The following is a 12,289-nucleotide window of genomic DNA, read 5'->3' on the forward strand; positions in this document are numbered from 1 at the left end:
GGTTTCTGGAACGGATTGGAACCCGGAGTCAGGATTCAACAAATGTGTGTTCGTTCGAAACCCAGGTAATATCTGTATTTCAAACTTGTGATGCTCTTGCATGCAACATCTACGCCATTATGCTAAGACTACAGCATTTGTTTGCATAGCACCTGAGCAAACTCATAAGGAAAAATGTCTTTGCTGTTTTTGACATTCGTATGTACTGGCTCCAGATGCGATTTTCTTCTCCATTCCATCCGCCATGCCGATTGTTCTTTGTTACATTTGCATTGCTAAAAGAGACCGAGTGGGCTGAGATCGGAGTTAAAACCCGGCTAGAATTTGGAATCCCACAAAATCCTGGATCTCGTCTCGACCGGATCCTGTTTATTGTACACACATCACGCTGTTTGGTTATGTTTGTTCAATGTCCCATGTGTCTGTTCGTTGGCTTAGCCATGCCGATACCGGCGTTCTTGCTACGTGATACTGTTGCTTGTTTTTCGTTCCGTGCAGAACAAGCTAATCATCAATGTTAAGTTGGACAAACCATCCCTTTCTGTCGTCACCTTTAGCAAGAACTTTAAACTGGCATTTCTAACTTGAGTAATGCTTCTCACTTCATACTTTAGAACAAAAAATAAGCCAGTTATAAAACAAAACAAATCATAGAAACTTAAATCCCCAACAAGGACAATTATAATATCAACTGCAATACAGTGACCAACAGGAAAAAGAACTTTCTTACAACTTTCGCCACATATATGTCATCAGTTACTTGATTTGTATGTGTGTATGCGTATATGTGCATATATACAATTGGTATACAATTTTTATACAAAGTACAGTTGTTGCTAAATGGTGATCATGATATAATTTAATTATATAAATGATAATTAACAATGATACAATTCCTCAGAAATCATCACATTGGCACAGTGTATTTAAATGTTCACAATATTTAATTTGTAACAGTATCTGTAATGTACTTCATTTTCAGACTGTCAAAATGACTGAGGAGACACCAGATGAGTATATCTGTGAGTAACAGGATACTTTTTGCTTTTTATTTATTTATTTATTTATTTATATACTTTGGAAAATTCCAAAGGCTTTCAGCAGGTGTTTTTGACACTCTGCTGGAAAGGGTTTTCATCTTGAGATGATTTGAGACTGTGCTGCAAGAAATTTAATGGCAGCTTGTTTTGTCGTGTGTGTGCCAGGGTGTGATGACTGTGGACAGTACCATGGCTCAGAATGTCCAGAGCTAGGCCCTGTGGTGACCGTCAGGGACTCTTTTGTCCTGAGTCGAGCTCGGTGAGTGTGAGCATGCCAGACTGGAAATGCCTTTTTTTGGCACTCTTGCCACAAGCTATATTAGTGGCTGGATGTGCATGTAGGAGTGACTATATGCATCATTGGAAGGGGAGTGGCAGCTGTATTTGTGGTAACAGAGGAGAGCAGATAAGTTTGAAACATAACTTAGTGTGACCTGATTGATGTCTGTGATTTGGTTCTAAGAAGGCTGGTTAGTAATAACGAATATTCTTTGTTGTGTGAGCCTGAGGGGATAAATATTTTGCCCTGCCATCAATACTGCAGCCTGCTCATTCATTCTCTCCCACTGTGTAAACCTGGCCTGTGTTTCACTGCACCTCCCTCCATTCCTGCTTACCCTCCTGTTCTTGTCTGAGAGCTGCAGCTTGCTGCTCTGCATCCCGTTGCCCTCCTGTAATGAAATAAGACTCCCGGCATCATCATAGGGCACTTTAATGCAATCTGGGCATGCATATCTCCACTCACTTCCTGGTACTCTGGCAGTGGGACCTGTGCTTTCATTTCTACCACAAACATCCATGTAGAGTTAGTATTCCCAGGAAATTCCTGTTCTCTTTTTTGAAATTGCTATGAATTTTTGAATGCGCAGTAAGCATTACCACTAAACACATATACTGCCCATATGGTATCCCAGTCAATTATAGTAAATCCCTTTACATGTCTGGCCATTCAGTGTTTATGGTTTCCAAACACTACTTGGGTGTAGAGTTGGATCCCAGGTATTTGGAAGGTATTGACAACCAACTTGATATTATCCAGTCTTGTTATTTGTTTGTCTGAGAGCTATTATGGCTGCATTTGGTCTAACATTACTGCACATACTCCGACCATCACCCAGGTCATCTTTGCCAGACAGTCTAGAGATCCAACAGGTCGGTGAGGGAGAAGAGGGGGTGTTTGCGCTGCGGCGCTTGGTGAAAAGGACACGCTTTGGCCCCTTTGAGGCTAAACGAGTGACCCAATTGGACAAAGAAGGACCGTTCCCTTTGAAGGTGTGTGCATTTCCTGTAATTATACAGATATGTATGCAGTGCAATGTCTTCAAGCTGATGCAGAAGTACAAATTATTCCAGGGCTTTAATTTCTTACCTTTGATCTTTGGCTTGGCTGGTTGTGTTTTGTGCAGATTTTCCAGAAGGATGGGACTGTGGTTTGCTTTGATACTGCGAATGAAGAGGACTGTAACTGGATGATGCTTGTGCGGCCCGCCACAGACCACAAACACCAGAATCTGACAGCCTATCAACAGGACGATGAGGTCTATTTCAACACTTCCCAGGTACAGTGTCACATACTGCCTAGCCAGGCCCCCAGCTAGGATGGCATTGGTCATATAGACTATTTCACCGACATTATTAAATTGCAGTACTTTGGAGCTGATACCTTTATCAGAGGTGACTTACATAACATATATTATTTACATTTTTACATATTGTCCATTTTAGAGGTGTTATATTTACTGAAAAACTAAGGTTATTTACTTGTTCAAGGTATACAGTGTCAGGGCAATGTCCAGGATTTGCTTAGAACCTGGTGTCACATCTGTCTGTAGGATGTTCAGCCAGGGTCAGAGCTGAGGGTGTGGTATGGGGCGTTCTATGCCAGAAAGATGGAAAGGCCAGTACTGAAACCACCAGTGGCTCAGCCTCCACCAGGTAATTGAGATTGCCACTTGTGTCATGTTATCAACTTAAGTGCAGTTACTTCTGGTGTGCTATGGTTTTGCTCTGGTTGAATGTGGGGTCATGAGCGTGGTGCTTGAATGGTTTGACACTGTAGTGTTCTGCAAAAAGGGGGCTTATGTTTTAATCTCCTAGAGGTAGAAGTGTCCTCCACCAGTCAGGCGGTGACAGAGGGCAGTGTGGAGAAGAGCCAGACATCAGCGCACTCACTGGCTGGAGAGAGTGACTCGGGTAAGAAAAAGCGCTCATCTCTGGGCAGCGCCACTCCATTAATACTTGATGGCAGCAGACAGGCAAGTCTTGCTAAGGCTTTTTCTCCTCATTTCTGCTCATAATATGACCATATTAATGTCTGCTCCTCCTGCTAATTTCTTACGTCTGCAGTGAGCTCAGTTAATATGAACATTGGTCTGTCTCCAGGTGTCCAGGGACTGGAATGCAACCAATGGGTGTGTAAAGTGTGCCCAGCTGTGTTTGTGGAGCCACAGCTCCTGACAGGTGAGATATCCCACCCATGTTGGCTGCGTCCCATAGTAAGGAGACAACCTGGCTGGTCAGTATTGTTAGAGCTTGCCGAGTGCTTATGGCTGCCAATTTCCAGGGGTGCTTATTTGTAGTTTCTTTAATACCTGCCTCTTCCTCTACTGTCAGATCACCTGTTGAGCCACCTGCAGGAAGTAAAGACCGTAGCTTCTCCTGCAGCTGACCAACCTGTCTGCCAGGAAGTGGAGTCTGTTCCCGCTGACAATGCTCTCGGAGCTGAGGTACCTGCAGCACCACCAGAACCCAAGAAAAAACAAGTCAGAGCACGAAAGCAGAAAGGTCACAAAACAACGGCCACACCACCAGTGGCAGCTCAAGGTGACACAAGCAAAGGTTGGTGAGCCCCAAAGCAGATTCCCACCACAGTTCCATTTCAAGATGTAGTTACAAAGCAAAGATGCCAAGAGTGCTCTTTTCCACTGATTTTCTTTCATGACCATTTTTTTCAGCTCCACTCATTGCTCTTGTAAAGGCATGATCATTATAACACCTGCTTACTATAAAGAGCTTTTTATGGTCTAACCAAGGAAACAGATGATTGTCATTTACAGTTTGGGTATTTTTACATTGCAGTCTTATTGAGCAGTGGTAAACAGTCACTTAAGGCATCTGAGTGTATTTTCATGTTGGCGCATCGGACTTTTAATGTTACTGCTTTGGAAAAATACACGGTGTCAGGCATTATTCCAATCAGATGTACTTGGTATAGAAGCTTTGTGTGCACAAAGCATTGTGGGAGAGATGTGGGAGAGAACTGCAATCTCAAAGGTTTTATATTTTAAACGTGGTTATTAAAATTTAAAATAAAAAAACATTTAAATAACTCTGTTCACTTACACAAAATATTGATATTGAAGTTAAATAAAGATTTAAAGACTTCAACAAAGGCACATGATTTACGCATCAAAGGAAATTAACCTTTATGTTCCTTTCTGGCTAAACCACTTGTGATCTGGTCCTCAACCGGTAAGACTGCAATGACATACCGTTCCTTAGGCTCTGGCTCGTGTTCCTTTCTTTCAGATGCCCCACCCACAGTGCCTATGGAGCAGGTCCTCAGTACTGTACCTCCGGACGTGGGTCTGGCCCTGCTGAACACATCTGACATCATGATTGGCCCAGATGGGGTGCCAGTGAAGCTGCAGAGAATGGCCCGCACCCTGATGCCCTCTGGGAAGTAAGGACAGCATGGGGTAGTGCGGCAGAGGGGCCCCTCTTCCCCAGCTGTAGAAGTCCATGTGAGGGATGGAGAGGTCCACCCCTCTCCTTCACAAATTTCCTCTTGTCTGCTTCCAACACAGGTCTGGGATCAGGAAGAGGTTCCTGAGGCAGGGAGACCACAAGCGGGTGTATCAGTGCAGCCTCTGCAACAAGGTCTTTCAGAACAGCAGTAATCTCAACCGCCACATCCGTTCCCATGGTACCAAAGCCAACTTTGCTGGTTTATAAGAATATCATCAATCTGCAGTTATTTCTAGCTGGAGGCAAAGCTTTCTTTGACTTCAGTAATAACCAAGACACATTTAAGGACAGAGAGAGAAGCAGTGAAGATCAGTGATTTTACATTATTGTTGTTGTTTTTTTAAGTGGGAGGCAATTATTCTTTTAAATTGCAGTCCCAAAAATCAATCTCAGGCTTAAGGCAATTTGGTTGATAAGCTGTCAGACTGCTCTCTGTGTCTGCTCTTTCAGGTGATAAGCTTTTCAAATGCGATGAATGTGACAAGATGTTCAGCCGCAAGGAGAGTCTGAAGCAGCACATCTCGTATAAACACAGTAAAAATGAGGTAGGAATATTGGAATGTTATTATGTTGACATTTGTTCATAAAGTGAGGAAGGTTAATGGTTGGGGGTGCTTCTTGCTAATGCAGTATGGCTAGCTGAACGGCAGTCATCTTTGTAAGTGACACTGTTTTAGTTATGTTTTTTCCCCCCCATGTCTTCATCTTAGCCTGACATGGAGTACAGGTACAAGTGCAGCACTTGCGAGAAGGCATTCCGTGTTGAGAATGCCTTGAAATTCCACAACTGCAGAACAGGTTTGCACTTTAAATTGTCATATCTACGTTAAGCATTTTTAAGTAACAAATTCAGATCACTAAGTCCAACTGAACATATTTTAAATGATTTCAGCTCCCTTTTTTTGCAAAGTTTCCTTTAGGCTTTAGACCAGCCATTTGGAATTGAGGGCAGGACTTTTTCCTTCCATGGTGAGACTCTCAGAATCATTTGTAAGGCAAATTGATGGCCATGTTCTTTTTCATTTTTTCTGCAGATGACAAAACCTTCCAGTGCGAGATCTGCTCTCGCTTCTTCTCCACCAATAGCAACCTGTCCAAGCACAAGAAGAAGCACGGAGAGAAGCTCTATGCCTGTGAGATCTGCAACAAGATGTTCTACCGCAAGGACGTCATGCAGGACCATCAGAGGCGGCACATTGTGGGTGAGTCCTGTGCCACTTACACCTTCCCTCCCACAGAGACTGCAGTGCAGACTGGGAAAGGCTAAACAATGTTGACCCTCCATCTGTAGGTCCAAAGCACATGAAGAGAGAAGAGCTGGAAGCCAATGGGGAAGAGGGAACCAAGTACAGGAAAGAGCCGTCGGCATGCCCCATCTGTGGAAAGGTGAGCCGCGTAACCAAATGCGGAGGTGCTTAAACAAATCGGTGTTAAGTGCTTGCGTTTGTTTTTATGCAGATAGACACAGTGACGTGTTACACTCTTGTGCCATGTGCAGGTCTTCTCCTGCCGGAGCAACATGAACAAGCACCTGCTGACCCATGGTGATAAAAAGTACACCTGTGAAATATGTGGTCGCAAGTTCTTCCGTGTGGATGTCCTCAGGGATCACATTCACGTACACTTCAAGGTACAAACTGCAAATGTAGACATCTGATGGAATCTAAAAGGAATCTAAGGAAAAAGGAATCTAAACTCATGTGCATAGATGGGTCTTACATGAACCTGTTTCTGGTGATGTCATTAAAGATTGCCTAGCTTTGTCTTATTGCTCCAGCCATCTGAAGATATACCCAGGCACACTGGGTCAACGTGTTTGAAAGTGATGGTTGGTTTTTGAAAAGTGATCTTTGTTAACTTTTGTTTCCCATTTCTCTGCACATGCAAGGACATTGCCCTAATGGATGAGCAGGAAAGGGAGGACTTCATCAAGAAGATTGGCATCTCTGTAGACGAGAGCGATGGCAACACAGATGAGGAGGAGGCTGAGGACGACCCCGAGAATCATAAGTACAGCTGCAAGAAATGCCAGGTGAGGATCGCAGGGTGCCATGGGAGACGCACAGTAACAGTCACGGTTACAAACCACAAAAGGCTGCCCTGCACACATTCTCACCCTCTCTGTGGTTGAATGGGAGATGGTTTTGTATCACTGAACCGCCCTGATTGGTGGTAGAAATGTGCTGTCCTGCAGGACTCATGTGTCCTCTGCACACACACCCCCCCCAGGTGACCTTTGCCAAAGGGCGGGACTACCTGAAGCACATAATGGAGTTGCACAAGGAGAGGGGCTATGGCTGCATCATCTGCAACCGCCGCTTTGCGCTAAAGGCCACCTACAACGCACACCTGGTCATCCACCGTGAGCAGCTGCCAGACCCTGCGGTGCAGCGGTGAGAGAACTGGGGGTCAGGGGTTTGGTGGGGGGAGAGAGAAGGAGAAGACAGTGGGCTAGATTCGTATCAGCACTGAACGGCAGCCTTGCAGATCTAATCCAAATATCTAATTTAATATATACTCAAGTGAAGAATTTTGAGGTCTGTACATTTTGGCCCTGAATTCTGCTGGGTATTACTGTGTGATGGTTCTTTTTATACTGAGATGAGAAGAGAAGAGCAGACAGGAAATGGTGCCCTCCTTTGATTTCCTTAAAGGTACATCCATCCCTGTGAAATGTGCGGCCGCATTTTTAATAGCATCGGTAACCTGGAGAGACACAAGATTATCCACACAGGTGAGTCCTGAACTGGTGTGGCTGTCTACCAGAAGATAAAGTGAGACCTAAAGATGAAATCTCTTCAACGTATGGGAGTCTTTGTGAGGGATCTTGTTCTGCTTTTCCCTCCCTTTCCAGGTGTGAAGAGTCACAGCTGTGATCAGTGTGGGAAATCCTTTGCCAGGAAGGACATGCTGAAGGAACACCTACGAGTCCACGACAATATCCGTGACTTCCTGTGTGCTGAATGTGGAAAAGGTAAAGCTGTGAAAGCAATGCCTGTGCTGACACCATATAGGCTGATTCCTTTCAGTGCCTAACTCCATTATTTTGAGGTGTTCTTGGAATGGAAATGTTTTGCAAGACCAACCAGTTAGTTCTGTCTATCCGTAGGAATGAAGACCAAGCATGCCTTGAGGCACCACATGAAGCTACACAAAGGCATCAAGGAGTATGAGTGCAAGGAGTGCAACCGCAAGTTTGCCCAGAAAGTCAACATGCTTAAGCACTACAAACGGCACACGGGTGAGCTGCAAGCTCCCAGCATTCCAATCTCTGCATTGCCTCATGAACAATATCCATAGGCTCTGCATATCTGAGCTCTTAGCCCCCTTGACTAAAATGGAACCAGCATGCATGTCATCTCCTGCTCCTCCCCCTCCCAAAACAAGTTCTCAATTTATTTTTCACAAGGAACCATTCCTCTCTTCCTTTCCCCCATATTTGTTTTCATTTCATTTCAGAATATATGCCTTGTATAGCCGGTCAGTGTCAGAGGGTAATTGCTTGTGATTTCTTGTGTTCCTGCAGGTATAAAGGACTTCATGTGTGAGCTCTGCGGCAAGACTTTTAGTGAGAGGAATACCATGGAGACGCACAAGTTAATCCACACAGGCATGTTCAATACCTTTTTTTAACACACACAGTGGGTGTGCTGGTCTTGGCAATCTCTCCAGCCCTAGTGTAATGCAGAGGGACCTAATTGCCCTTGCAGCTGGCTTGGTGATCTGCTGTGATGCTGATGGCTGGCTCTCTTCCCTGCAGTGGGGAAGACATGGTCATGCGATGTGTGCGATAAGAAGTACGTGACAGAGTACATGTTGCAGAAGCACGTCCAGCTGACGCACGAGAAGGTGGAGGCTCAGAGCTGCCATCTGTGCGGGACCAAGGTGTCCACCCGCGCCTCCATGAACCGTCACATGCGGCGCAAGCACCCCGAGGTGAGTCACCCACAGCTAGACCTCTCTCGTCACAGTTGCAAGACAGACATGGGGCAGAGCAACATCTAGAACACCCTGGTGGAAGCAGAACAACATCTGTTGAGGGAGCACGATTATTTCATAGTCACTTGACATTAGTATTCTGGAATCTACTTGCACTTAGGCTGATGTGAAATATTTCACAACTATAAAATGAACAAAAAATATACTGAGCAAAATTCATCTCTTTTTCGTGTTTCCCATGACACTCAAGTTTGAACTGTGTTACCAACCCTGCCTGCCTCTGTTCTGTAACTCAAGGTTGTAACGGTCAGAATCGATGACTTTGAAGAGCTACAGGAAGCCACAACCATTGATGCCTCTACTATCAGCATTGAGCAGGTTTGTAATGTCCCTGTATGCCTTGTGTAAGCCTGGAGTGGACAGACCTTGGGGTAATGGTGAGCTCTTGGTGTGTGTTCCTTGCAGCCCTCACTATCTCTGGACAAGGAGACATTGTCAGGTGAGAAACCCTCCAGGGTGCCCAGGCCACCCAAGAAGAAAGTGAAGCAGGTGGAGGAGGCGGAGCTCTCAGAGTCTGATGACTACACCACCTTTGCCAGCAAAGGGGCTGACTTCACTGGGACTGTAGGAGATGAGACGAGTTCAGCAGTACAGAGCATTCAGCAGGTCAGTTATTCTATTATGCATATCAGATGCAACAAGTCTACAGTGCTATACTCTCTGAAGTCAATGCCACATCTATATTGTGGACCCTGAACAAGATACCACTATCAGAGATGGTTTATTAAAAACTGAGTGGTTTACAGTTGTTTTCTGAGTGGTTTACAAATTGAGCGGTTTACATTATGTATTTGTTGTTGAATCTGAAGTTTACCTGTAGGGGCCTGTTGTGATGAGGAGGCACTTCTGTGTTCTGTGTACACAGGTGGTGGTACTGGCAGACCCCAGTGTAACAACATCGTCTTCGTCCTCGCCCTCCAGCTCGGTGGGACTGACCAACATCACGGTAACACCTATCACTGCACCTGCAGCAGCCCAGTTCACCAGCCTGCAGCCCGTGGCCGTTGGCCAGCTGACCCCCAGCGACCGGCCCCTGACACTGGACAGCTCCATCCTCACGGTCACTTTCGATGCTGTCAGTGGAGCTGCCATGCTCCACAACCGCCCAGCCGAGTTGCCACCAGAGGCAGGATCTGCACCCCAGTCCGTGGCACACTTCATCAATCTCACCACCTTCGTCAACCCCATCACCCACCCACTGGAGCAGCCAGCACTGGCCTGGAGGCCGGTCACGCCCTCGGAGGGGAGCCCTGCTGCCCCCGTGGCTGACGCCACACAGACGGAGCCCACAGACACGCAACCACAGCCCCCGACATCACAGCAAGCACACCAACAGCTGGAGCAGGCCCCGTCCCAGCCTGTCCAGGGCCAAGCCACAGCCCCACCCCCGCAGCAGCCCACCACACAACAGATGTACAGCTACTAGAGTTCAACTGCATGGGGTGCCCAAGTGCATTATGGTCAACTGCGAAAGTGGATTGATAAAACTGGAAACTACTGTCTACTGTCTTGAAAGCTATTGTCAGATTAGTGCTTACAAATTGCCAACAAGCTCTCGTTCCTAAATCCAACATACCCCTGAAGCACATACACTGTTGTCAGTCAGAACGAAGGCGAGGGTGAATACACAGCAGGGCTGGATTCATGAGAAACCAGAGCTACCCTCTAAGAGGGATTCGCTGATGTTTTGTGAAGTTCTCAAGAAAAAAAAGGTTTATGTTTCAGTCACATACATAGGCTTAACATAGCTGCAATTGACATGTGTGGCCATTTTGTAGTAAAAAAAGAAGGGATACCTGGGCTCATTGTGTTTACAGTAAAACCTACAACGTTCATTTCTAGGCAGTTAAAAACATATTATATACTGCCATAGGATTTGAGGTCTAGGGCAGATGAATACAGAAGACATTTAATAATCCAATGCCTTATACATGATTTGTGAATCAAAGCATGCATGCACTGCAAGTATGATAAACTTCGGATTGATTTTTGAAATGCCAGTGAATTACATTTGATTGAGAATGACCATCATTAAAGCTTTACCTGAATGAATTATCCTGACCTACATTTGATAGTAGAATTTATTGCTGTCAGTGCAACTGCAGGATCTATATCAAAAGCAATGTACTTGTGAAAGATTGACAGATTGATTTTGAACTGTATAAATGTTAGCACCAAATGGCCAAGATCTTTAAAAATGCATCTAACTTGAAAATGTTCAGTTACGTTTTGTGATGCACATCATCTGAACTTAAAAAGTAGAGTGAGGCGAGTAAAGAATTTCAAATATGTTTACTTGAGAATGTTTTTTTTTTTTTAAATAGTTCTTTTTATTGTTTTACTTTGATGAAATGTCCATCATGCTGAACTATTTACGTTTCTGTCTCAGACTGTAGTGTTTCAAATTATGGAAAAGAGGACACAATAAAATAAATGAGAACACAGCTAAATTTTGATTAGAAACTATTTTTGTTGTGGTCAGTTTTGCGTTTACGAAGAATATCCACACTCTTAAGTTACATGAGAACGTAAAACCTCATCCTTTTTTGTTTATAATTTTAATGAATTGGAAAATAGGATTGTGTTAAATAAAAAATAATAATAAATAAAATAAAATGGTGCTATGCTCTTCCACCTCATCTGCAGAAGAACATCTCAGATGGCCCTCCAGATACCCAAGATGTAACTATGGTTTACATGTCTGACGTGGTCTCTTACTAATATCTAACTTCATCAGTAGTTGCAGCAGGTGGTATCGTAATGATTTCTGCCTCATCATAGTCACTAAGCTGGGCAATAATTCTGACACGTTCCAGGCTGCATTCTAGCCTCTCAGTTTCACAGAAGTGAGGCCTTGACAGAGCTTGCTAGAGAACTGTGGTTCCAATATAATGTCCATCAGGCAGAGTTTATACACTTGACTGTAATGTTCGTCTTTGTAATTCATACGCTGTGTAAAGGGCTTTGTATCTGAACAGTTTTCACACCCACAATCCATAAGACGTTTATCAATGACGTACGGTATATTAAACAGCGATTTAATCTTAAAATTTACTTGTATATTAATAATTCTATTAACGCAGCTTGAGGCTGTGGTTTGAAGGGTGTGACCAGAACCTGATATCGACTAGACATTCCTGCAAATGACAGCCATTCAAAAAAGAAAAACAGACCGCAGTTTACTAACACACCCCTAATCGCGCTGAGTTCATGGCGTAAAGGCCATGTGAGCTGAGTCGCTCACATATTACGTCATATCCCAAAACTCTCATAATAAGAATCAGCACTTTCGTCGAAAGTAAAGTCAGTGTCAGTGTGTTTAAAATCGGTCTTGTTGAAATTTCGCAGCACGCTTCCATTGAAACATTCATGTTTAGATAATTTTATTGTTGAATAATATTTATATTTTTAAAAAGTATGTCACGAAAGTGTGTGCTCAAACTGTTCAAATAATGTTACCTACTATTCATCCATGATGAGAGTAGCCAACTGGCGAGATTTGG

The 12,289-nt window shown here is 44.3% G+C and overlaps 1 protein-coding gene across 1 annotated transcript; it reads left to right on the top strand.

Moving 5' to 3' along the window:
- Nucleotides 1-3: 3 nt before the first annotated feature.
- Nucleotides 4-11,049, top strand: prdm15 (PR domain containing 15). Its single transcript, XM_036524497.1, has 26 exons — nt 4-65; nt 983-1,022; nt 1,206-1,299; nt 2,159-2,312; nt 2,447-2,599; nt 2,873-2,975; nt 3,138-3,233; nt 3,423-3,500; nt 3,654-3,878; nt 4,569-4,722; nt 4,847-4,965; nt 5,238-5,332; nt 5,498-5,585; nt 5,822-5,989; nt 6,079-6,173; nt 6,286-6,417; nt 6,676-6,819; nt 7,017-7,180; nt 7,442-7,521; nt 7,642-7,761; nt 7,897-8,028; nt 8,314-8,397; nt 8,548-8,723; nt 9,024-9,104; nt 9,192-9,392; nt 9,652-11,049. The coding sequence occupies exons 2-26, from the start codon at nt 992-994 to the stop codon at nt 10,210-10,212; spliced, it is 3,528 nt and encodes a 1,175-aa protein (XP_036380390.1). The 5' UTR covers nt 4-65; nt 983-991; the 3' UTR covers nt 10,213-11,049.
- Nucleotides 11,050-12,289: the final 1,240 nt, after the last annotated feature.

Source organism: Megalops cyprinoides, chromosome 3, assembly GCF_013368585.1.
Source record: "Megalops cyprinoides isolate fMegCyp1 chromosome 3, fMegCyp1.pri, whole genome shotgun sequence".
In the NCBI taxonomy this organism is placed as follows: domain Eukaryota; kingdom Metazoa; phylum Chordata; class Actinopteri; order Elopiformes; family Megalopidae; genus Megalops; species Megalops cyprinoides.

Coding starts and splice junctions, on each gene's coding strand:
- prdm15 (XM_036524497.1), top strand. CDS start 992: ATGACTGAGGAGACACCAGATGAGTATATCT. Junction 5,586..5,821: donor ATTCCACAACTGCAGAACAG/GTTTGCACTTTA, acceptor TTTTTTCTGCAG/ATGACAAAACCTTCCAGTGC. Junction 8,029..8,313: donor GCACTACAAACGGCACACGG/GTGAGCTGCAAG, acceptor GTGTTCCTGCAG/GTATAAAGGACTTCATGTGT.